The sequence below is a fragment of the Megalobrama amblycephala genome, linkage group LG19 (assembly GCF_018812025.1).
Source record: "Megalobrama amblycephala isolate DHTTF-2021 linkage group LG19, ASM1881202v1, whole genome shotgun sequence".
Taxonomy (NCBI): Eukaryota; Metazoa; Chordata; class Actinopteri; order Cypriniformes; family Xenocyprididae; genus Megalobrama; species Megalobrama amblycephala.
In genome coordinates, this window is record NC_063062.1 from 31,118,186 (window position 1) to 31,141,835 (window position 23,650).

The 23,650-nt window shown below is 36.3% G+C and overlaps 1 protein-coding gene across 1 annotated transcript in view; it reads left to right on the top strand.

Moving 5' to 3' along the window:
* nectin1b (nectin cell adhesion molecule 1b) overlaps window positions 1-23,428 on the top strand; it is a 211,806-nt gene extending 188,378 nt beyond the window's left edge. Inside the window, exons 6-7 of the mRNA XM_048168946.1 lie at window positions 15,319-15,466; window positions 23,338-23,428. Coding sequence (XP_048024903.1) covers window positions 15,319-15,466; window positions 23,338-23,352 — 163 coding nt within the window. The 3' untranslated portion in view covers window positions 23,353-23,428. The remainder of the gene's footprint in view (window positions 1-15,318; window positions 15,467-23,337) is intronic.
* The last annotated feature ends 222 nt before the right edge of the window (window positions 23,429-23,650 follow it).

Below are 23,650 nucleotides of genomic sequence, written 5' to 3' on the forward strand. Positions count from 1 at the left end.
TCAGTGTCCGTAGATATGACGGAACTCATCATGGAGGACCACAAAAACAATAAACATGTTAGTTTTCTTGTCATGACGTCGTGAAGCATTGCAAATGTGGCATCGGTTGTCAACCACTATGACACACTTCACGAGATGAAGCAATCAAGTCTTGCTTCCCGACGCCAATTCTCATTTACGAATGCCCACGACACCTTACGTCGAACAGATCATGCCAAAATCGGGCTAGTCTACTCATCACAAATATATTAGAGAAAAGAGTATGTATACTTATTAAAAAAAAATAGTCAAGTAGAGAGTAAAACTTGCTAATAACTTTGGTACTCAAAGTAAAGAGTAGCCAAAAAGATAAAGTAGAGTAACTAAGTAAATTTACTCAAATATTTTACACCATTGCAGATTACAGTACATTCATACTACAAACATTCATAGAACATAGAACATACTTTTTAAACTGTCACAAAGTAATTACTTAATCAAAAGAAGTACCTACTCAGAGAGTATGCGATTTCGGATACCGCACTTTTGAGCTTGTCAATATGTCAGTATTGTATGTTTTTTTATGCAAATGTAAGTAAATGTGCAAATACAATCATTTTAAAGGTGCCCTAGATTAAAAAATTTAATTTACCTTGGCATAGTTAAATAACAAGAGTTCAGTACATGAAAAAGACATACAGTGAGTCTCAAACCCCATTGTTTCCTCCTTCTTATTTAAATCTCATTTGTTTAAACGACCTCTGAAGAACAGGCGAATCTCAACATAACAACGACTGTTACGTAACAGTCGGGGTGTACGGCCCAATATTTGCATAATGCCAGCCCATGTTCCCAACATTATGAAAGGGATTACACAAGGGCAGCCAGTATTAACGTCTGGAGCTGCACACAGCCGAATCATCAGACTAGGTAAGCAAGAACAACAGCGAAAAATGGCAGATGGAGCAATAATAACTGACATAATCCATGATAGCATGATATTTTTACTGATATTTGTAAATTGTGTTTCGTTAGCATGTTGCTAATGAACTGTTAAATGTGGTTAAAGTTACCATCGTTTCTTACTGTATTCACAGAGACAAGAGCCATCGCTATTTTCATTTTTTAAACACTTGCAGTCTGTATAATGCATAAACACAACTTCATTCTTTATAAATCTCTCCAACAGTGTAGCATTAGCCGTTAGCCACGGAGGACAGCCTCAAATTCACTCAGAATAAAACTTTAACATCCAAATAAATACTTTATTCACATAATTCACATAATAATAAAACATCTTGTAAAGATCCATTTGAGGGTTATATTAGCTGTGTGAACTTTGTAAATGCGCTGTAATGTAGTCGACAGCTCATGTGGCAGGGAGCACGCGATTTAAGGGGGCGGCACCGAGTGTAAATCAGTGCATTGTTAATGATGCCCCAAAATAGGAAGTTAAAAAAATTAATAAAAAAAAAATCTATGGGGTATTTTGAGCTGAAACTTCACAGACACATTCAGGAGACACCTTAGACTTATACTACATCTTGTGAAAAAGCATTCTTGGGCACCTTTAATGTAGTTTTTACATGTATTTACATAAAATACAATTTTTACTAATACTCACAATGATTCCTTAGAAGGCAGCTGCCTATGTAGGCAGTAGCTAGCAAGGCAGCTCACTGGTTTTGAAAAAGGGGTAATGTGTTATTCATTAAGGATCCAATGGAAAAAGTGGTTGCCTGTGATTATCTCATTACACTTGTAATCACAGAGATATTACTAAACAGGGAATACTGTTTATGTCAAAACCCATATGATATCATCAATAATCAATCACAACTTGAAGTGGTCACAAACAGGAACACATTGCTAACCAGTGGCGAATTCCTTGCAGTGAAGTGGGATTGAGAATGACGGCAGAATTAATAATGCAGAAAGTTCAAATGATAAACAAATGCAAATCTGCTTTGCCTAGCCTTTGCCACCCTGGGAGAACTGTGACCGGCGCTGGGGCCTGTATCACACTGAAGGGGAAAGAGCCCGCTGTGACCATCATACATTAATATACCAGCGTTTCTCCCTTGATCCAACTACGCCGAAATCTGATTATTCTCAGCATGATGCAAGATACAGAGCAAAAGTTCACATCTGCAAAGTGAGAAACTGATATGCCATTTGTGTCTAGAAGCTGGATCGCACATTGATGTCTGGCACACATGAAAGTGCCATTAAATGAATGTTCATATTTTAATAAACTATTTGTATTCACATTTTCATGGTTCATAGTTAGCTGATGTCTGGTAGTTTAGCCACATGACATGGACTAGAATATAACCATGCAACAATTCAACCATGAAAACTATATGACGTACTATATACCAATGAATGTTAACTTACAAAGAACCTTACATGACAAAACGTTAAGGAGCCGAGGCCAGGGAGCAGCTCAGAGGGGCTACATTAGCGGGTTTGACAGGTGATGGAGGTGTCTGCCACCCAGGAGGAGGCTGCATCACTAATCATCAAGGTCGTATCCAGGAGGGGCTGAGACATCACTCTGCTGACAGGGACGCCACAGGTCTATATGTGGGTGGACTCTCAGTTCTCATTGAAAATCAATGGCAATGTTTCACTCTCTGAGACTGGACAGAAGTGGCATTTCTTTTTTCGTTTTTTCCCCTCTTAAATACAATGATTTATAAGAAAACAAATATTGGTTGCTTGGGTTCTTAGATATTTTCCTTTATTTATTATTATTATTTTTTTTTAACCTTTTGGTAGCTTAAACTTGGCTTGAAAGCACAGACTAGTGATACTGTTAAAGCCTAAAAAAATGTACTATAAAATGCAGAATTTCACAGAATTTGGCAAAATTTGGATGAGTAATCCAAAAGAAGGGCTGTGCACTTAATCAAATTGCCATTACGGTCTAGTGTCTGTGAGTATTAACCTGCAAAAAGACTGCAGTTTCACTGAGAGAGAATGAGCGGCACAGTTTGGTTTACTACTCATTAAGGCTGGGACAATGCATCAGTTCTCGTTTTGCGATACAAAGAATCTGGAGCGATTTTGATATTTTCCGATGCATTGCGATCCTCTGTCGAATCTATTTTGAACTTAGTTCTTTAACAGCAGATGGCACTACGTGCTTTAGAAACACCAGTTCTCTGCTTGCTTCTAATTCCTTTACACACACCACTTAAACGTAAAATAATCATTCATAAAGTTCGAAAAGGTTGAAGCGAATTATAAGGGTGTTTGCAGTGGGATGTATTTACATTAATCTTGCGTCATAAAAGCATTCTGATCCAAGGTGCAAGTATATTTTAACCACTTACTTGACTCAGCTGAATGCACGATCTCTGTCCAGCGTCAGAGCTCGTGAGCGGTTAAAAACTAGACTAGATCGCCATCTGGTGTTAAAACTAAGCTCAGATTCGATTTAAGAGAGAAAATATCAGGATCGATCCAGATTCATTGTATCGCAAATTGAGAATCGATGTATTGTCCCAGCCCTACTACTCATACTCATGCATGCGTGACACTTGTGGTGTTTTCAGCATCTGCTTTCTCACTATATGAGGACATGTTCACCTCCAGAGCTGCTCTGAGAGTCATTTAACCAGTATTTCACCATTTCATCATCATAAGATGCACAGAAAAAGTCAAAGGTCTTCACTACAACCAAACACCAAAATAAAAGTTTGATAAAAGAAAAAAATAAAACTTGAAGAAAAATGACAAATATATTACTATTGTAGAATATACTACTCAAAATAATAACAAAAATAATAACAGTTTATAAAACATTATTTTTAAGAAATATCAAACAATTTTTCACCCATGTTTTAATTTAAACAGTAATCCTCTATTGTTCAGCACTTTGCCAACAATGAAAGGAATTGTTCAACTTTCATTTAAAATTTTAAAAGATTAATTAAATTGTTAGTTTAATGTATTAATTTTAGTTTTGATAATATATATGTATTACATCATAAAACACAGAATACATAAAAATGAAAACAGACAACAACACTATGGGCCCTATTTTAACGATCTAAACGCAAAGTGTAAAGCGCACGGCGCAGGTGCACTCAGGGCGTGTCCAAATCCACTTTTGCTATTTTAACGACGGAAAAACGGTCCGTGCGCCGGGGCGCATTTTTGAAATGGGTTGTCCCTATTCTCTTAATGAGTAATGGGCGTAACGTTCAATAAACCAATCAGAGTGTCATCTCCCATTCCCTTTAAGAGCGAGATGCGCTCGCGCTATGGCGGATTGCTATTTACATGGCGTACACGCGATGAGTCAGTTAATATATATGTGTGTGTATTGCCACGATTGTTCAATTAATTAGCCAATTTCGTTCATCATTATAAGTAGTAATAGGCTGAATTGAAAATAGGTAGCCTAATTCTAATACACGCAATGACTATTCATCATTATATTTTTATATTTATGTAGCCTACACAATAATATTCTTTTACACTGTAATCCTTTTGTTTTTAATATTTGGCATGTTTGTGTGATGCGCATCCCTGTGTGTAATAAGCAAAGTCAACGCGCACTGTGGACGCGCCCAGAGGCGCAGTTTCTACCAACGCGCTCTAACAAAAAAATATTGCGCCATTGACTTTAGACTTTAGACCAGGTTTGAGTTGGTCTATGGCGCAGTCTATTTTCAGCTCCTTAAAATAGCAATGTGTGGGCAATGCGCCTGAACACACCTCTTTTTTAGACCAGCACGCCCATGGGCGCACTAACTGGCGCAAATGCATTTACTAATTTAAGGACGTGGCGCTGAACGGGAAAACGCGAACGGCGCCGGACTCAAATTAGCAAACACACTTGCGCTGCGCCTTGCGTCGCATTGCGCCGGGTGTATTATAGGGCCCTAAAAGTGAAAATAGCAATAAGTTTCACTAGTTTTACTAAGTGTAATTAGTAGCGCTATTTATATTTAGTGCAAATAGTGCCAGATACCATTTGCACCTCAGTGTATTGTAATATATTATAAAACAGTATAATAACATATTCAGTGTATATGATTATATTATTTGGACATTACTTGTCCCTGCCCCTACACCTACCCCTTAAAACACTTTAATCCCTATTAAATACCCGTTAGACACTTTATATCCACTTTTCGAAGATTTTCTTATTTTTTATTTATAATAAACGCCTCTCCAAGCTGAAATGCGATGAGAAATGGGAGAAGAATGAGTTTGTAAAAAGGCAGATTCCAACTCAGGACAGTCGTGTCAAAACCTAAAGCCAATCACCTTACTCTCCGTGCCACTGCTCCAATAACCAACAGGATTCCTTGTGTAATTTTGTCTGGTTCAATCAGACAATGGTGGGTGGAGTTAGTGTAAATAGCCTCTGCCAACAAAGAGGATTGTTTGGTGGGCTGTAAATAGACACTCCAAAAATGGACACACTTCTCAAAGGGTATGTTTTTGTTAACATTTTAATAAATTAAATTGTTAAAATGTTATAAATTCAATTGATTAGACATCTTTTTTGATTATTAACATTTAATTAAACCATCAAACAGAATCCAGAATTATTAAAACAGAAAACACAGAATAATAGGTATTTGGGAAAAAAAATACAACAGACTTTATAGGGCCCTACTATACACAATAGAACATTTATTCACATTTAACCATAAAACTTTTATTGAACTTTAAGAACGTGGAAGAATTGTGAAGTGTGTTCCAGAAGTGCAATAAAAGTTCATCAGATCCTCTCTTGTGGTAACTCAGTTGTGATCCCTCCAGATGGACTTTCTATTGTTGTCTCATGGCCACAAATGTCAAAACAAATATAATTTTCAATTAGTTTGCTCACCGAGCACCCTTAACTGAGCAATCATAGCAGAAAAGCTGTCAAATACTGCCCCTGTGATTCTTCTTTTATGATCGACAAACAGGCTGTCATGCTTTGGAGTGGGGTGGGAGACCGTTGCACTGGCTTGCCAGCCTGGCCGCCTGTTGAAAGTTTATAGTGCATTACAAACCTATTGATCACAGCTCTGGGCAGGCCTGCTGCTCTTACAGCAGAAAAAGAGCCTGTTGTCTGTAATGCAGTTGCACTGATAGGCCATTATTTAACTCCAACATAATTCAATGGCCTTTACCGCATGCTATCACAACAGCTAAAGAATAATATTGAGTCCCTGGGGTCTGGCCTTAAAGGATTGGCTTGCAAAGTGATTGCGGTGTCATTTCTGCTGCTGTGAACTTTATGTATCTCTCTAGGTGGCTGACACTAAAAATTCAGGTTATGTGCTGATTAGAAAAGTTAAGTCTGATGTGCCATCCCAGAGGAAAGCTCAGAGATTTCATAGCTGAGAAGACTTGATGGAGTTCTCAGTTATGATTTATTTAAGCATCAACGCTGTTTCTCCTTAGAAGTAATACATGTAGACAATTTAAATGATTTCTGACATGGAGTTTCAGTTTATATATAAAACTCAAGGTCTTCAATCTTTTGTTTTAAGACTATCTGTCCATTAATAAAGTCTCAGCAAAAGCCTCAATTTGCTCGATATGCATCATTGCTGTCTTGGAGAAGATTGGAGATATTAAATTAAGGATCAGTTACCTAAGAGAGTGTCCACTGAGAGAGAGATATATATATATAGTTTAAAACACAAGTTCTTTGTCTTAGTTTTCTATTGTCTTTTTCAAAAGAAAAAATAGTTTTTTTGTTTTTTTTTTTGTTTTTTTTTACAAACGTTGATAAATAATTCAGAAATATTATTACATATTTAGGGAGTGTATGTATTTTTGACTAAAGTAGGAGAAAATGAGCATCACTGACCCTCTTATGGGATGTCCCACCTTATTTGAGTCAGGACATCCCATAAGAATTAATATCTCACATCTTCAAACCTGAAGCACAGGTGTTCCATAATCCTGTTCCTCAGGCATTAATCAAGAAAAATCATACCTTAAAGTTTAATATTAAAAGTTGAGTCTAAAATATGTTTCAATATGTCCTGCGTTCTCTCTCCCAGCAATGCGTTCCCAAGTTTAATTGAATCTTCCAGAATGCATGGCTTTGCTACTCCAACACTATCCTGCAGGGACTAATTGAATTTCCTTCTGTATGCTTAGCTATACATTTTGAGAACCTGATCGATTTTTCCATCCCTCATAGGTCTTGAACAAGGTGATTAATAAGAATTGCCGTAACAAAGCCTTGCTCCATCTCTTGCCATGATGACATTCATTTCAGCTTTTTCAGGACCATGACTGTACAACTCTTTACGCAACTAGACTTTGATTCTCTCTCTCTCTCTCTCTCTCTCTCTCTCTCTCTCTCTCTCTCTCTCACCTTAAGTGAAAAGTTTATTTCGTTAAGGGAAGAAAAGTTTGCAAGTAGTGTTTAAATGCAAAGAGTAATTTTCTTAGTGACTAACAATATTGAGTGCAATTTACTCTTAAAAGAAATATGTCTAAATACCTTAAAAAATAACATTTTAATTTATATCTAATAATAATAATAATTATTATTATTATTATTATTTATTCATTCATTCATTTTTTGCACTGTTCATTGCTGCAGTCATAATGTCAAAACCCGGAAGACTAATCCACCCCTGGATCCCTTAAGATTTTCCTATGGGGTTTTATAATGTTTTTTTTTTCAATTTATGAGTAAAATAAGGTCTGTGTTATATATAAGTTGATGATACTTGGAAGTTTTTTTTTTTTTTTTTTTTTCTACAATGAAAATGACACACCCATATTGAAAACACAAATTCTGAAGCTAAGTATGTTTATTTTAAAAACATGTGTTTTTAATAACTTGATAAGAATGTTTGGGCTGTGAGTGTGTGCAGTATATGTTGTAGAACAAAACGTCCAAGTATTGTCAACTTATGTTTGCCATAGATATTATTTTACTAATAAAATTGAAAAACCCCAGTATAAAAACCAATAGGAAAATCTCTCAGGGACCAGTGGTGAATTAGTCTTCTGGATTTTGACATCATCCCTGCACCACTCTATTTTAGCAGAGAAAGACAGAAATTCACAGTCTCCACAATGTATCTGGTTCAATAACAGGAAAATTGTCCTCATTGTGCGTTTGTGTTACATAACACAAAATTGTGTCTGGCTGCTACATTAAGGCAATTGAAAGCAGGCCCAAAGGGCAAGTACTGTTTTGGGAATAAAACTCATAGCAGGAAAGCCCTTTCTGCTTATCTTTTTCCTTACTGTATCTTTTATGCCCCTATTCTCAGTGTTACCTTAAAATGATCTGCAGCTTGCGTAAATCAAGTGGTAATTTGAATAGAGGAAACAAAAATGCAAAACTCAAGTAATTTATTAAATGGCCAGTGGACAAAAAATATTTGATCTTTTTTTTCCCCTCAAAAAAAATGAGGGGAAAACAGCATATACAGCATATATATATATATTCAACAGCATATATATATATATATATATATATATATATATATATATATATATATATATATATATATATATATATATATATATATATATATATATATATATATATATATGCTGTTGAAAGGGTCCAAGTTTTACTGATAAATAATTACATCCATTTGCAACCAATCAGAATCAAGCATACAGCAGATATACAATCAAAATCAATTTTGACAGTGTTTTATGCTTTTAATTGTTGGATACAGTTGAGAATGTCAAGACCTCTGAAGTAGGACACACTAAAATCAGCATTTTAAGGAGGGAAAAGATGTTTTATATATTTAAACTCTCTACTTTTCCTACTCGGTTAATATTATGTAATGTAATAGTTGTAAAAAAATATATCATTAATACGTCATGACAACATACTGTATGTTATTCCGTTACTTCAACTCATTAAAATAATTTAACAATTTTTTTTAAGTTATTCAAGATCCAGTTAGGCACAATTTGAGTTGAAATGACTTACAGCCAACTTGATTGAAAGTTGAAATTTCTGCCACCTGTTAAAAATATCTTAAGGACACCTAAAGCCGGGGACACACCTAACGATTAGCTGAAACATTCTAAGACTGAACTGAACACACATACCGATTGTTTCCTTCGACGGGAGCCGATTTATATACTCACACATGGAATTTGAACACCGACTGTAATCGCAGACTGAACGCAACTGGCTCTGACTGGACGCGTTTGAGCGCGATAAGTCATAAGTATCAATTTACATTCATAATCAGCCTTACAATCGTTAAGTGTGTGCATGGCTTAAGTGGGCCATATTTGCAGAATGTGGCATGTATTTTTCCCTCCATTTGGAGGTTTTTCAGACAACATGACTTTCAAGTAGGCAGCAGGAAGCACAGCCTCTGAGGTCAGCACGGGCCCCAAAAGCAGTCCTCCCAAAGTGACATGTAATTGCTTACACTGTCCACGCTGAGTGTCAAGCACAAAGTGTGCACCGGTGTGGGGCGGTTTACGGTTTTGGGGGCTTGCGCTGCCATTGTTTGGTGTTATGTGAAGTGGTGCTCTAAATGTCCATCATTGTGTTCTAGAGAGAGTCAGCCAAGCGATCAGAGGCTGTCGGGGAAAAAAACACCCCTGGGACAGAAGCCCTGTCCTGTCGAGAGAGACAGTCATGGTCAGATAATAATGAAGACATCATGGGGGCTATAGATAGCAGTCTTACTCAGTAGAGTCTTGAAAGTGTTTAGAGATTCTCGCAGCACTAGGGGAGCAGCCATTGATTCTGCCCCAGGTTTGCCTTATTGAGGACGGCAGACTCTGTTTGAGGACGGAATCCTAATGCTGCTCTGCCATTCAATTCGGGATCTCTGGAAGTGAGTCTCAGCCATTGTGCCTTGATGTTTGATGGCGTACTTAGTAGTTAAAGATTCATGAGAATACATTATTCTGTTTTCTTCCTGTCTTTCTAGTACTAGTGATTCAGCCAGTATGCATACGCTTTTTTGGCAAGTGTGAAACTTTATAAATCTATGTTCATAATCTTGGATCAGCCAGTGATTGAGGATTACAGTTTAATGAAAAATACTGATTCATCCAAGGACAGATCCACCCTTTCTTAGCAAGAATGATAGTCATATAATTAGATCAAATAATATCTATATTTCATATCACACATTTTGGACATGCCAATTACTTGTTGAAAGGGAATAAAAACTTTTTCTAGACACTAAATATCAAATCCAAATGTCTTTCTTGGCTTGAACCCCAGGGTTAGTCACTAGACTTGCAAAGAGAAATTCACTTAACTGCAGTCTTACATTTAAAACCAATAGAGTTAGAAGTCCTATATGAAATGCACATTATAAATCAGATATCTTTAATATCTCAATTGTTTCTTCTAGATAGCAATGAGATTAAACAGATAGAAAATAGAGACTCAAAAAAAAGTATCTAAAAAAAAAAACAACAACAACAACCCAGTAATCCCAAATGTTTCTCCTCTAGAGTTTTAGAAGAGATCTCAATAATGCTTCAAACTGTGCTCAGATTTGCCAAAACACCAAATGCTACAATCAAAAGTCAGAGATCTCAATAAAAACTCCAGTTTTTCTCATCAAATTCTTCCTGTGATAACCATTTCATTTTTAAAGCTCTATACAGGGGTTCTCAACTATGGCCCTCAAGATCCACTTTCCTGCAGAGTTTTGCTCCAGTCCTAATCAAACACATTGAACAAGCTAATCAAGGTCTTTAGGCTTTCTAGAAAGGTACAGCCAGACAAGTTTGATCAAGGTTGGAGCTAAACTCTGCAGGAAACTGAACACTGAGTGCCAGAATTGCTTTAAGCTCTCTTTCTTTATGTGTCAGGGTTATGTTTAGTTCTGTTCAGTTTGATTATGTTTTATGGGCGGTTACACAACACCGTTTTCAGTTTTTGAAAATAATACCGTTATCGTTTCCATGTACACTACAAAAACACGAATTTGTGAAAACAGTGGCATGCTTATTACATGTTCAGTCTATAGGTATGTAATGTTTCTTTACAAGGTGACATCGCCAGCTACTGGCCTGGCATGCATAACACAGAGTTTTTAGTCGTTTTCACGGATCCTTGTGAACGGGGATCGTTTTGACACGAAAAGTACAGTTGTTCATCGTTGTTGTGTAAACATACCCTCAGTTTGGATTTCCCTGTTCCTGTTTGTCTGTGTTCTAGTTTCTTGTTAGTTTCCATAATTACTCATCTGTTGTCATAGATTCTAATTAGTTACTCACATGTTCCTAGTTCCTTTGATTAGTCTTCCCGTGTATTTAAGCATGGTTCCATTTATTCAGTGTTCGGTTGCGTTTATTTTCATTTGGTTGTGCTATTCTCGTTTCCTGAGCTCCTTCATTATTGTGCACTTTACTACAGCCTCTAAAATGTTAAAGTATGTCAACACATCTCTCATTTGCATCTGTTTATTTCTCTAATGAAATTGAGGGACAAATCTGATATTTCAGGGAAAATATCTGAAACCTCCATGAAGTCATTTGAACAATGAAAGATCAACCACTAAGCAATAAAATTGTCCTGGCTGTAAAGGCACTTTTATGTAAATCAATCAAACAGGCAAATTGATCGAACTCAACACTCAGTATATGACAGCACAATCTCCCAGAAAGCCATTGAAGCACAAAAATTCTTGCAAAACAAGCCAGAATGCCATTAAACAGCAAGAATTAAAACTTATTTATGACACGAGCGATATAAATATATCACCCCAGCCACAAAGAGCTTTTCTTTCGCTTATTGTGTTCAGTTAAATTACATTTCTTGGCCTGGTTCCTGTCTACAGTAATTCTGTCATCTGCTGTATTCAGTGATTAAATCTAAGTGTTGCACGTCTGAACATAATTTGGATCGGTAGTCTAGTCTATGTCGATGAATTATGACATGTGACTGACTGTAGCACATATGGTGCCACCGTGAACACACTCACCCCCTGCTGGAAATCAGTTTCTCTGCACCACTTTTGTGAGATACCTTAGAATCGGTTGCCATGTTGACATTTGCTGCCAACATTGACTGTTTCTGACACAAACTAGAGGCCAATCGTAAAGTCAGCAACAGCTGCCGTAGTCTTCATAACATATTTGCCCCAATATTCTGCCAAAAAAACCCAGTGGCTTAACACCCACAAACAGCTGCTCAGTTGGGTTACATGAGAGAATGTGCCTTTGCTGGAATGCATTATGTCAGATTGTTTTTGCTGGCATTTTTTGTATAAATATTAACATCTAAAATTACAGTTCTCTCAAGGGGAGCAAGTTCATGCACTTTTACTGAGCCCACATGCTAAAAATAAAAATTCATAAACAAAATCATTCTTTTAAGCAGATCTTATACAATATTTATGTGGTTGGTCGACTGCATTCTTAACAACCTTAGTTACTTAGGAAAAAGTTAATGGTCCAATCTAGCAAGAAGCTAATATTATTAGCCTGTGGAGATCACTGCACTGCAGTATAGCTTTTGAGTTTTATCTGCTGAATACAAAGCGTTCTGCTGCTTTCAGCCCTGATGCAAGGATTACAGAAGAAACCTTTTTAGCTTCACACCTCAACAGCATCGACTGAAATTCACACATATATTTGTTCTCAGTCTCTAAGGTTGTGAGAACGTAGCCCCTCGCAACCTTTGAGACAGTGATGTTTTAAAGCTTTATTCACCTTTCCTTGTAATGCACGCGTAAAACTGACAATGACTGAAGAAGGAGTTTCTTTTTGTTGTGTTCTGTTTCTGCCTTCTTCACTTTGTTTGGATAACCAGTTGAATAGTTCACATAAAAATGAAAAAGTTGTCATCATTTGCTCACCCTCATGTCGTTCCATGACTTTATTAAGAATGCACTGATCATTTTTCCCCATGATGCGTTTTAAATTCCAATTCAATTCTTGAATTTGACCAACTTGACCGGTTCTTTAATTTGAATTGAGGTAGCAAATAGGCAAGGCAAGGCAAGGCAATTTTATTTGTATAGCACATTTCATACACAATGGTACTTCAAAGTGCTTTACATAAAGAAGAAGAATAAAAATAGAACATAAGGAATAGAAATAACAGTAAAAACAGAGAAATTTGCTATCTGGATGGAAGAGCTAGGAAGTTTCAGGGAGTTTTTTGTTGTTGTTGTTGTTGTTGTTGTCCGTCAGAGTGGATCTAAACGGATCTATCCATAAGAACGGATCTAAATGGATCTTCCTCACACGACAAATAGAAACTAGAGAAATAGGAACTAGAATTGAATTTTGCATTGAATTTAAGCAGGAATTAAAATTCAAAGAAATGTATATAACTCCAAAAGGTGTAAAAAGATTGAAAAGATTGTCAAGTCACCATAAACTTGAATTTTGGCTTGACAGGCATGTTTTAAAGGAAAATAATAATAATAATAATAATAATAATAATAATAACAATAATAATAATAATATGTGAAACAAATTACAACAGAATTTTCACTTTTGGATAATCTATTCCTGTATATTTTTTTTTTTTTCTGAAAATTGACATAAAATGAAAATTCAAAAAATTCCAAATAGATACATTTGGAAAATGGTTGTAAATTCAATTCAACCAAAAGAAAATTAAATTTTCCAAATAGATAGGCCTATAGATTTTATTGTGAACAATTAAACCATGCATATGTTTCATTTTTAACTCTTTTTGACCGTGCGATTTTTAAAGGTGATTACAACTTTTTATTTCACATTTCTGACTTTATAACACGCAAGTGTTTGAGTTATAAATTCAGACTTGTGAGATATAAACTCTAAGAAAAAAAAGCTAGTCCTAGACTAAAATGTATGTTTGAGCTGTTTAAACTGAAAGCAACTTCTACTGACATATCTTAAAGGGATAGTTCACCCAAAAATGAAAATTTGATGTTTATCTGCTTACCCCCAGCGCATCCAAGATGTAGGTGTCTTTGTTTCTTCAGTAGAACACAAATGATGATTTTTAACTGCAACCGCTGCCGTCTGTCAGTGGTATAATGCAAGTCAGCGGGAACTTGGACTATAAGAGTAAATAAAACACGACAGACAAATCCAAATTAAACCCTGCGGCTCGTGACGACACATTGATGTCTTAAGACACGAAATGATCGGTTTGTGCGAGAAACCGAACAGTATTTATATCATTTTTTACCTCTAATACACCACTATGTCAAACTGCATTCATCACTCAATTCGTTTGGTCTGATCGCGCTCTGACAACAGCAGTGATGTCTAGCACTCATTGAAGTATATGCGCGAGACATCACTGCTGTTGTCAGAGCGCGATCAGACCAAACGAATCGAGTGATGAATGCAGTTTGACATAGTGGTGTATTAGAGGTAAAAAATTATATAAATACTGTTTGGTTTCTCGCACAAACCGATCATTTCTTGTCTTAGGACATCAATGTATCGTCACGAGCTGCAGGGTTTAATTTGGACTTGTCTAAGCAAGTTTTATTTACTCTTATTGTAGAAGTTCCCATCCACTAGCATTATTTGACTGACAGACGGCGACGGTTGGAGTTAAAAATCATCATTTGTGTTCTACTGAAGAAACAAAGACACCTACATCTTGGATGCTCTGGGGGTAAGCAGATAAACATCAAATTTTCATTTTTGGGTGAACTATCCCTTTAAAATATATCAATGCCATTGTTTTGTTTTTAGATGTATACCAATAATGTTTTTTTGTTTTTGTGTGTGTGTGTGTGTGTGTGTGTTTTGTTTTTCTAGTGAACATTTATAAAAGCTACTTAAATGCCCTAATTGAACTAAGGCCTAATCCTGGCTTAGGCTAAGCCCTGTCTGTGAAACCGGGCCTGTAACTCGCAATTGCGAGTTTATGTCTCACAATTGTGAGAAAAAAAGCCAGAATTGTGAGATGTAAACTTGCAATTGCGAGGTTAAAAAGTCAGATTTTTTTGATAAAAAGTCACAATTATCTTTTATATTGTTATTTTGTGACAGAAACAAGCTACCATACATCTAACACTGCTGTCATCTTCTTTAAGCTCTGACCTCAAGCATCATGCCTCCTATAACATTGACTTACACTGACTGGAATGTTGCTTCCACTGTGAAATCTGTTTTCAATTTTAGGCCTAATTGTTGAGTAAATTATGTATTTGAGTAAAAGAAGTAAACAATTAAATAAAGGAGAATTCTCGATCCCACACTGCATTTTCTTCACGCTGATTTACTATGCAGGAATGAAAACACAGTGATGTTTTCATTATCTGTGGTCAGCTGGTGCTGTGTCAGCCTGGAACCTTTTATATTTGTCATTCCGATTGTTTATATCTGATGGGATGAATCAGGCACTAATTGAGACGATTCACAATTCTCTTTCTTTCTGTTCTCCTGCAGAAAAGCCGATGGCACAGGGGCCTCCTGGGGGTATATTTGGCATCTTGGGAGTGGTGGTGGTTGGCGGTCTGATTGTAGGAGTGGTGGTCACAATATGTATGGTGTACAGGAGAGGACAGAAGCCCCGTACAGAAACAGACAACGATCTGTAAGTACTTCACTCACAGGTGACATTGATTGTATGCACTTTTTGCAATGGCCAATTTTGTCCCCATCACTTTATGAAATAGCTTGCAGTGCATTTTGTTTTCAAAATGTTGATATCACACACACAAACACACACACAAAAAAATCACCTTTATCTGATTTTTTGTCCAGTCCGTTATGATCATAACTGTCAATTATTGTATTTTCGGATTCAATCCCACATTTAAATACTGTCGTCAATCCAGATACTTTGTAGTATTTAGCTGTGTTTAAAAGCAACCGCCTTTCAGCCACAGTATCATAGTCATGAGATGAAAAGGAGAGTGAAATTTGCTTTTTAATTTTTAAGTGAAACTTTTAACATTATCACTCTATATGAGATTATGGAAGTGGAAGCTTGTTTCCACCATAGAATAAAAATAAAAATGATCATTTTATCTCAATTCTGACTTTTTTTCTCGAGTCAGAATTGTGAGATAAACTTGCAATTGAGAGAAAAATGGTCAGAATTGTGAGACAAAACAAATAAAGTGACAATCACCTTTTATATATATATATATATTTTTTTTTTCATTCCGTAGCAAAATTTTATATCATCAGCAGAGATATTGCAATTATCAGTGTTGGGGAAAGTTACTTTTAAAATAAATGCATTACAATATCGTGTTACTCCCTATAAAGCAACTTATTGCATTACTTAGTTACTTTTTGTAAAAAGTAATATGTTACATTTCTTTTGCGTTACTTTTTATCACCTGGGCTGGGCTTGCCTGTTTGTTTTTTAATAACAATCCAAAAAAAGTTATATTTTTGGCAAATATTAAGGCCCTTTCACACCAAAAGTGAAATGAATAAGCCTCAGGCTGAAGGAAATGCATATTTACACCTGTACAGTGGAGGGCGCAGCTCAAACAAACCTTTCAGCTGTGCAGCCATTCTGGATTATAGAAGAACAGGATACAGGAGAAGGAAGTTCAACACTCTTATTTCTAAATCTAATCTAAAGTAATATTTGCTTGTTTGTATTGTTGAATTAGATCATTGAAGGTCAGCAGCAAAGACATTGGTTAATAAAGTGAGATTAAATACATAAAGTACACTGTAAAAAATGACCGTGATTTTAACAGTAAAAGACTGTAAAAATGCTGCGGTGAAAAACTGTCAATTGGTTTACAGAAAGTTTCCGTACTATATACGGTGAATAACTGTAATAGATCTAACGGTACATTTAATGTAATTTTACGGTAAAATACCGTTAAATTCACAGTTTTTGGAAGTGAAAAATAACAATTCATTGTAAAATTTACAGTGAAAAACCGTAAATTGACATTCCCACAATTCCCTGCATGACACTTCACATTTGATATATTTTCGTTGAAATAACTCTGTTTCTTCTTACTTTTTCTATTTTTTTTCTAATCAGTTATGTACATTAGGTTTTTATGTTACATCTAATGTTGTTAAATTAATGTTTATTGCATTTTTTAAATTTAATGCATGTTACCATGTTGGTGTTTAGTGTGTGTGTGAATGACACTGTGTGCACCTTCTATATATTAGTATTGTGCTTCTCAGCTTGTGGAAAAGCTGCTTGTGATGAACTTTGATTCATCATGTGACTCTCATCACCACTGTGTTTGGTGACTGTCAGTGTATTATAAAGGTACAAAACAGATATTAGTACTTCATTAGGTTGGTAAATTAACATTATATCAGTTAATGAAATACGTTATTTTACCGTAAATTTTACTGGGATTTTTTTTTACAGTGTGTAACAATGATGTTAATATTACTGAAATCCAATGTTAAATATACATATTTAAAATGTAAAATTCACATGTAACTCCGTAAGTATGTTTACGGTTTGATGTCATTTTTACAGTATTGTTCTGGTAACCACAGCTGCCGGTATTTTTCCGTAGAAACAACGGGATTTTTTTTACAGTGTATCTTTGTGTAATTTAATATAGTTAATTATTACAGGTTTGCATAAAATTCTGAGATTCTTTATTTATTTTGAGGAATACTGAATGTATTTGTGCAAGTGAGATGAGTAAATGCATGTTCACATTTAGTCTAGAACTAAAAAATGACCGTGATTTTAACAGTAAAAGACTGTAAAAATGCTGCGGTGAAAAACTGTCAATTGGTTTACAGAAAGTTTCCGTACTGTATACAGTGAATAACTGTAATAGATCTAACGGTACATTTAATGTAATTTTACGGTAAAATACCGTTAAATTCACAGTTTTTGGAAGTGAAAAATAACAATTCATTGTATAATTTTGCGTGACACTTCACATTTGATATATTTTCGTTGAAATAACTCTGTTTCTTCTTAGTTTTTCTCATTTTTTTTTTATAATCAGTTATGTACATTAGGGTTTTATGTCACATCTAATGTTGTTAAATTAATGTTTATTGCATTTTTAAAATTTCATGCATGTTACCATGATGGTGTTTAGTGTGTGTGTGTGAATGACACTGTGTGCACCTTCTATATGTTAGTGTTGTCCTTTTCAGCTTGTGGAAAATCTGCTTGTGATGAACTTTGATTCATCATGTGACTCTTATCACCACTGTGTTTGGTGACTGTCAGTGTATTATAAAGGTACAAAACAGATATTAGTACTTCATTAGGTTGGTAAATTAACATTATATCAGTTAATGAAATACGTTATTTTACTGTAAATAAAATATATATATATATTTTTTTACGTTGCTACTTTTTTACGGTAAAGTTCTGGCAACCACAGCTGCCGTTTTTTTACCGTAAATTTTACTGGGATTTTTTTTTACAGTGTACAATAACCATCATGTTCACACAGCGCACACAACACCTCTGAACTTTATTTCTCCCAACATGGGGACAGGAGAGCTGTCAGTCAATAAATGTGGAAAAGTAACTTGCGTTACTTATTTGAAAAAGTAACTTAGATATTTTGTTTGTAAATTGAAAAAGTAATGCATTACTTTACTAGATACTTGAAAAAGTATCTGATTAAGTAAGTCACCGTAGAATCTGATTATGTAAGTCAAGTTACTTGTAATGCGTTACCCCCAACACTGGCGATAATATTGCTTATATTCAATTTGTCGCCCAGCCCTACTTGGAAATTACCAAGTACACTACAACAGGCTCGATCTGTGGATCCATACATCACACTTATTATTTAACAAAACAGCAAAAATGCTTTTTAAATTATTTGTGGATAACCATAGTGAACTTGTATTAATGCAGATGACGTTTGAGGGTTGGAGAAAGAGAAGGTTGAAACTGCAGAGCCTGTCATTGTCACTAAGAAGATTTACACTCCAGAAATGCCAGCGACCCAGCTGGACAGGACATTTAAGATATCAGTGTCTGTCTCTGAAAGAATTACTCTGCATATCATCCTGCTGGGCTTCAGGATACCTTAATGGAAGAACAACCTTCAATACTTTGGGGTCATCACACTTAAAATATCCAAGAAAGAAGCATTTATGAATGCATCTCTCATTTTTCTGTTAGTGGATGCACTTGATTGCTTAAGAGCATGTTACCTATTTGTTAAAGAGGCGTCCTGATTGCTATGAGGACCTGATTTGTCCATTTCTTGGTTTGAGAGACAGGTGTTTCAATCAGGGCTGATTGCGGGAGGCACATCAGATTAGCACCAGAGCCTGTCAAATCCCAAAGCTTGCCAGATAAACAGAACACTTGACAGTCAGCGGTTTTAAGCACACACTTCACAAAACTCAAGGCTACATGGGAACTTGGACAGACAGAAAACTTTGGTCCTGATTATCTACAGTGATAACCAGTATCTATGGTTGAGAAGGTTATTGTTATGATAAGTTACGGTTCTGGGCCGCGTTTCCCAGAAGCATTATAAGAAACAACTGTACAAATCATCTTAGAATTACAGGCTGTTTCCCGAAAGCATCGTAAAAAAAAAATCGGTGTGGCTGTACAAGTGCTCCGGAGTAATTGTAGAGTGCTAAGGAGACAGAAATGTATAGGACAGCTGCAAAATTACATCTAATATATATATATATATATATGCAATTTCCAAGTCAGTTTATCTTAGATATCAAAGTAAAACAAAATTACTGATCAGGACAATGATTTTTTTTTTTTTCTCTCCAGTTCTTGTGGTCAATAGCCGCGTTTCCACTGCCGGGCCAAAGGCGGGCGTGCTAGTGCGTGCCAGGGCCGGGCGTGTTTCCACTGTCACTTCCGGGGCTTGATCGTGCCTCTTCGGTGCTTCCTCGGTGCCAAAGGCACGGGTTTTTCGGCCTGCCGAAAACCTTGGTCCAAAGCGGGCCAGCTGGGGCTTGAGGCGCGGTCGAGGTGAAAGGCGGAGCTAATCGTAGTCAGGTGATGGTCTACACGCTGAAATGGGTTGGGTTGTGTGACGTTTGATCAAGGGAGGTGTGTTTAAGGGCAGTTTTTAGATCTGCGCTGCAGAGCTAGCGGGCCGACGGTGGAAATGCAACTTGATTTTGGCCTCGGTGCCTAAGGTCTATGGCCATAGGCCCAGCCTGGCACGCTGTTAGCCCTGGCTCGCACTGGCCCGACAGTGGAAAAGCGGCTAGTGATCTTATCAGTAGATGTATCTACCTATCTTTTATATGCAGATTAGCAATATCTCACATTCTTACAGTATGTAAGATATCAAATGATATTATCAAAGCAGTTCTGACAGCAGATGGTGAATCAATTAGAAATATGTGCATCATATAACATAGACTTCTGACCCGATGTGGTCCAGGGTAACTCAGTCCTGACAATATTTCCCACTCTAATTTGTTAGGCCGAGACTCATGAAACATATTGCACAGGACTTGCAACCCATTCCCAGCTAAGTATTCCCTCTGAGACTCTTTGTAAAATGCTCAATGAGCAGACCAAAATCCAATTTGGCCACTGCTCTCATAAAAATATAAACGATGGGAGATGAATGTGTAGACATATGGCTTTCTTCTCTGCCATACGGAGACATAGACTCACACCCTGACTGCTTCCCAAGCGGGTCCCATTAGTAATTTCTTTAGTCATGCTTCAGTACAAAAACATTGAATTGTAGGTACTGATATCACTTTCAACCCATACTGAGTCACTTGGATCAGTTAAAAGCACCATATTACAGTTTATTCCCATTTATCTTGTGATTTGTGAAGTTAGTGGTAATCTGTCCTTCTGAGAGGATAATTAATCCCTCACAGGAGTGTTGGCTTCTGTCCTTCATGGGAATATCACCCTGGCAAACCAGTGTAAGGGTGCATGAAATCTGGCACAGGATCCACCTGAGTTCTTAATTACCTCATTGATGAAATTATGATGCTCATTTGAGAGACCCTCTCAAAAACCATGCCATTTCATTTTGTGAATTATTTTGGTTTGGAAGCAGAATTAGGCATCATTTGCTCCAAAGAGAGCTGGTCTGTTTAACTGCGTGAAGCATCCTAACCATCCAGTTATTCAAGGACTCTTGGTTCTAATAACATGCACTTAATGTCTGGACTTTTCTTTCTTTTTTTTTTTTTTTTCTAAAATACAATAATAATGCAATTCATACATACAGTGACTTGAATACACCTTCTATATTTATTTATTTATTTTTTTATATATTTTTTTGAAAAAATATTACAAATAAATGTTGGTATAGTCCTATATTATTATTTCTTTTAAAAACTATATTTTAACAAACCTGCCTCACTTATTAATATTAGATTTGTATTTTTTATTTATTTATTTTTTTGGCCAAATCAGTGATCAGTCAACCAACAATGACAAATCATACAATTAAAAAGTAAAGCAAAAGTCAAAAACTCTTAAAAAAATAATTTTGCCATAATCCTTTATTATTATTATTTAAATGATATTTTAGCAAACCTTCTTCACTGCTTATTAAATGGGTCATATGATGCTGCATATGATTTTAAAAGTTTCTTTTTTTCTTTTTTTTTGTATACTGGGTGTAATATAATAGGTTAACATGTTTTAATGCTTTTTCACATTTTTCACAAACTGTACATTATTGCAGTACCTCTATTCCCAGTCTGTCTGAAGCGTTCTGATTTCTACAAAGCCCCTCCTTCTGAAAAGCCCAAAATGCTCTGATTGGCCAGCTGACCCTGAAATGTAATGCCCTTTACCATAATCGTGAGCTTCAGCTTCCAAGACTTCTAAGGCCAAATGGCACCCTAAACACTCGCAGTCTTTGTACGAGTCCACACTTTCATGATGTAACACCACATTGACTGTCAGGAGGAAGTCTGCTGAAAAAAGTGTGCACCGAGTGCACATATGAACCACAAAGGGGGCACTCACAAGCCCCCTTCTGAAACCTAAAATGAAAAAATGGGACACCCTACGGCTTCATGGACTTAACAGACATTAAATTCACTGTATAAAAGCTAACTGCTCAGGAATAAATGAATCTTAACCACTGTGTCCTAAGTTCATCCATTTTGGCAAGGCCAAAGACAAGGATTTTGCTTTTGCATCAAAATACACTGTCTCAACGAAATGGTGCCAACACTACAATTCACTGAAGCCTCATCTTTTTTCTTTGCATATGCCTTTACATGACAGTGTATGCTAACATTGTGGGAGACTATGACCTTTGTAACTTTGCATGCACATACAGATTCATTACACACTAAAAGCAAAGAGAAACAATAAAAATCATATGACACATTTAACATTTGATTCCCAATTTGCTTAATCAGAATACTGTCAAGACATGGTGAAAGTAGACCTGTGAAAAGATTCTTGATATCTTAAACACTGTTTCCATGGTAATGCATCAAACTTTAATATTCATCTTGGATGCATTTGAGACTCTTAGCATGCTTCAAATTGCATGAAACTTGACACACATGTCAGAGATTCCAGCCAGTAGACATGGGCAAAACCCTAGAACTGGACGGGGAGGAGGCCCTCTATAGCGCCACCTTTTCACCACCTAAAACTGGTACATATATTGTTCTCATTAAGCCGGACAGCTTTCTAATTTACAGTCTATATTAGATTAGATTAGATTATACTATATTACAGTCTACAGTCATATATATATATATATATATATATATATATATATATATATATATATATATATATATATATATATATATACAAATATTCCCTTGAAAGATATATTTAAAAACTTTATTGAAAATAGTTCATGTGCTTTAAACTAAAGTTTCAAAAGATTTTTTTTTTTTTTTTCCTTCTCTAATAGTCGCTCTTGTTTCATCAGCCATTTTCTCCTGGATAACAGCACATGTACTTTAGGCCTCTTAGCTGTTTGTTTGCTTTCTTGTGCTGTCCCTTTGTGATTTACTCAGAATGTGTTATTTTCCCTTCCTAAATGTAATTTATTTTGTTTGCCGTGACTGTCATTATTTATGAAGGAAAAAAATAAGGGGGGTTTTCAAATCATCATAATTTAACTTAGTGCTTTTGTTTTCCCACAAGAATCCTGAATTTACCACCCAGCAGTAAATGGAGCACTTGTGTTTGTCGGTAAATGTAAATCACCCCTTGCAGCTGCAATAAGTGTCAAAACGAAGTGCTCTGCTGTAGCTCTAACACGCAGACAGTCGCACCTTTTATCTGTGTCAAGAGTCAATACGCTTAAGCCGTCCCTGTGAAACGGCACCTAAGATGGAGTAGTCTGCTGAAGACCTGGCATCTGCCCACGTTATCTCTCGCAATCAATCCACAGGCCTAAAGAGACAAATAAAGCACACTGATTTTGTCTCAGAGGAATGAATTAGGAACAAATGAGGCTCTCCTCTCTCTTTGTCTCTCTCTGCCTGCATCGCTGTTTTTCTCTGCTGCTTTGCTTCAGTAACCACTCTCTCTCTCTCTCTGGATCCTAGCATCGCAGTGGCTGATAGCTGTGTGACAAAGCCAGAGGCCCCTGGGACTGAGGCCCCAGAGAAGCCTGAATCCCCCACCAGGAAAGTAAAGGCCACGGCCTCCTAGTCAACCCCCTTTCTGAATTTCCCCTCATAGAGTCTCTGTGTGGCATGATGGCCTCCAGTTTTGCCTGTTGAGCTCTGTGTGAGCAGCATTTGAGCATGATTAGGAAATATTGTGATGAATAACACAAAAGAGCAGTGGGGGAGAGTGAGGAGTGTGGTATAACATGGGGTAAGTCATAAGATCATTAGATGAACAAATTAGAAATTA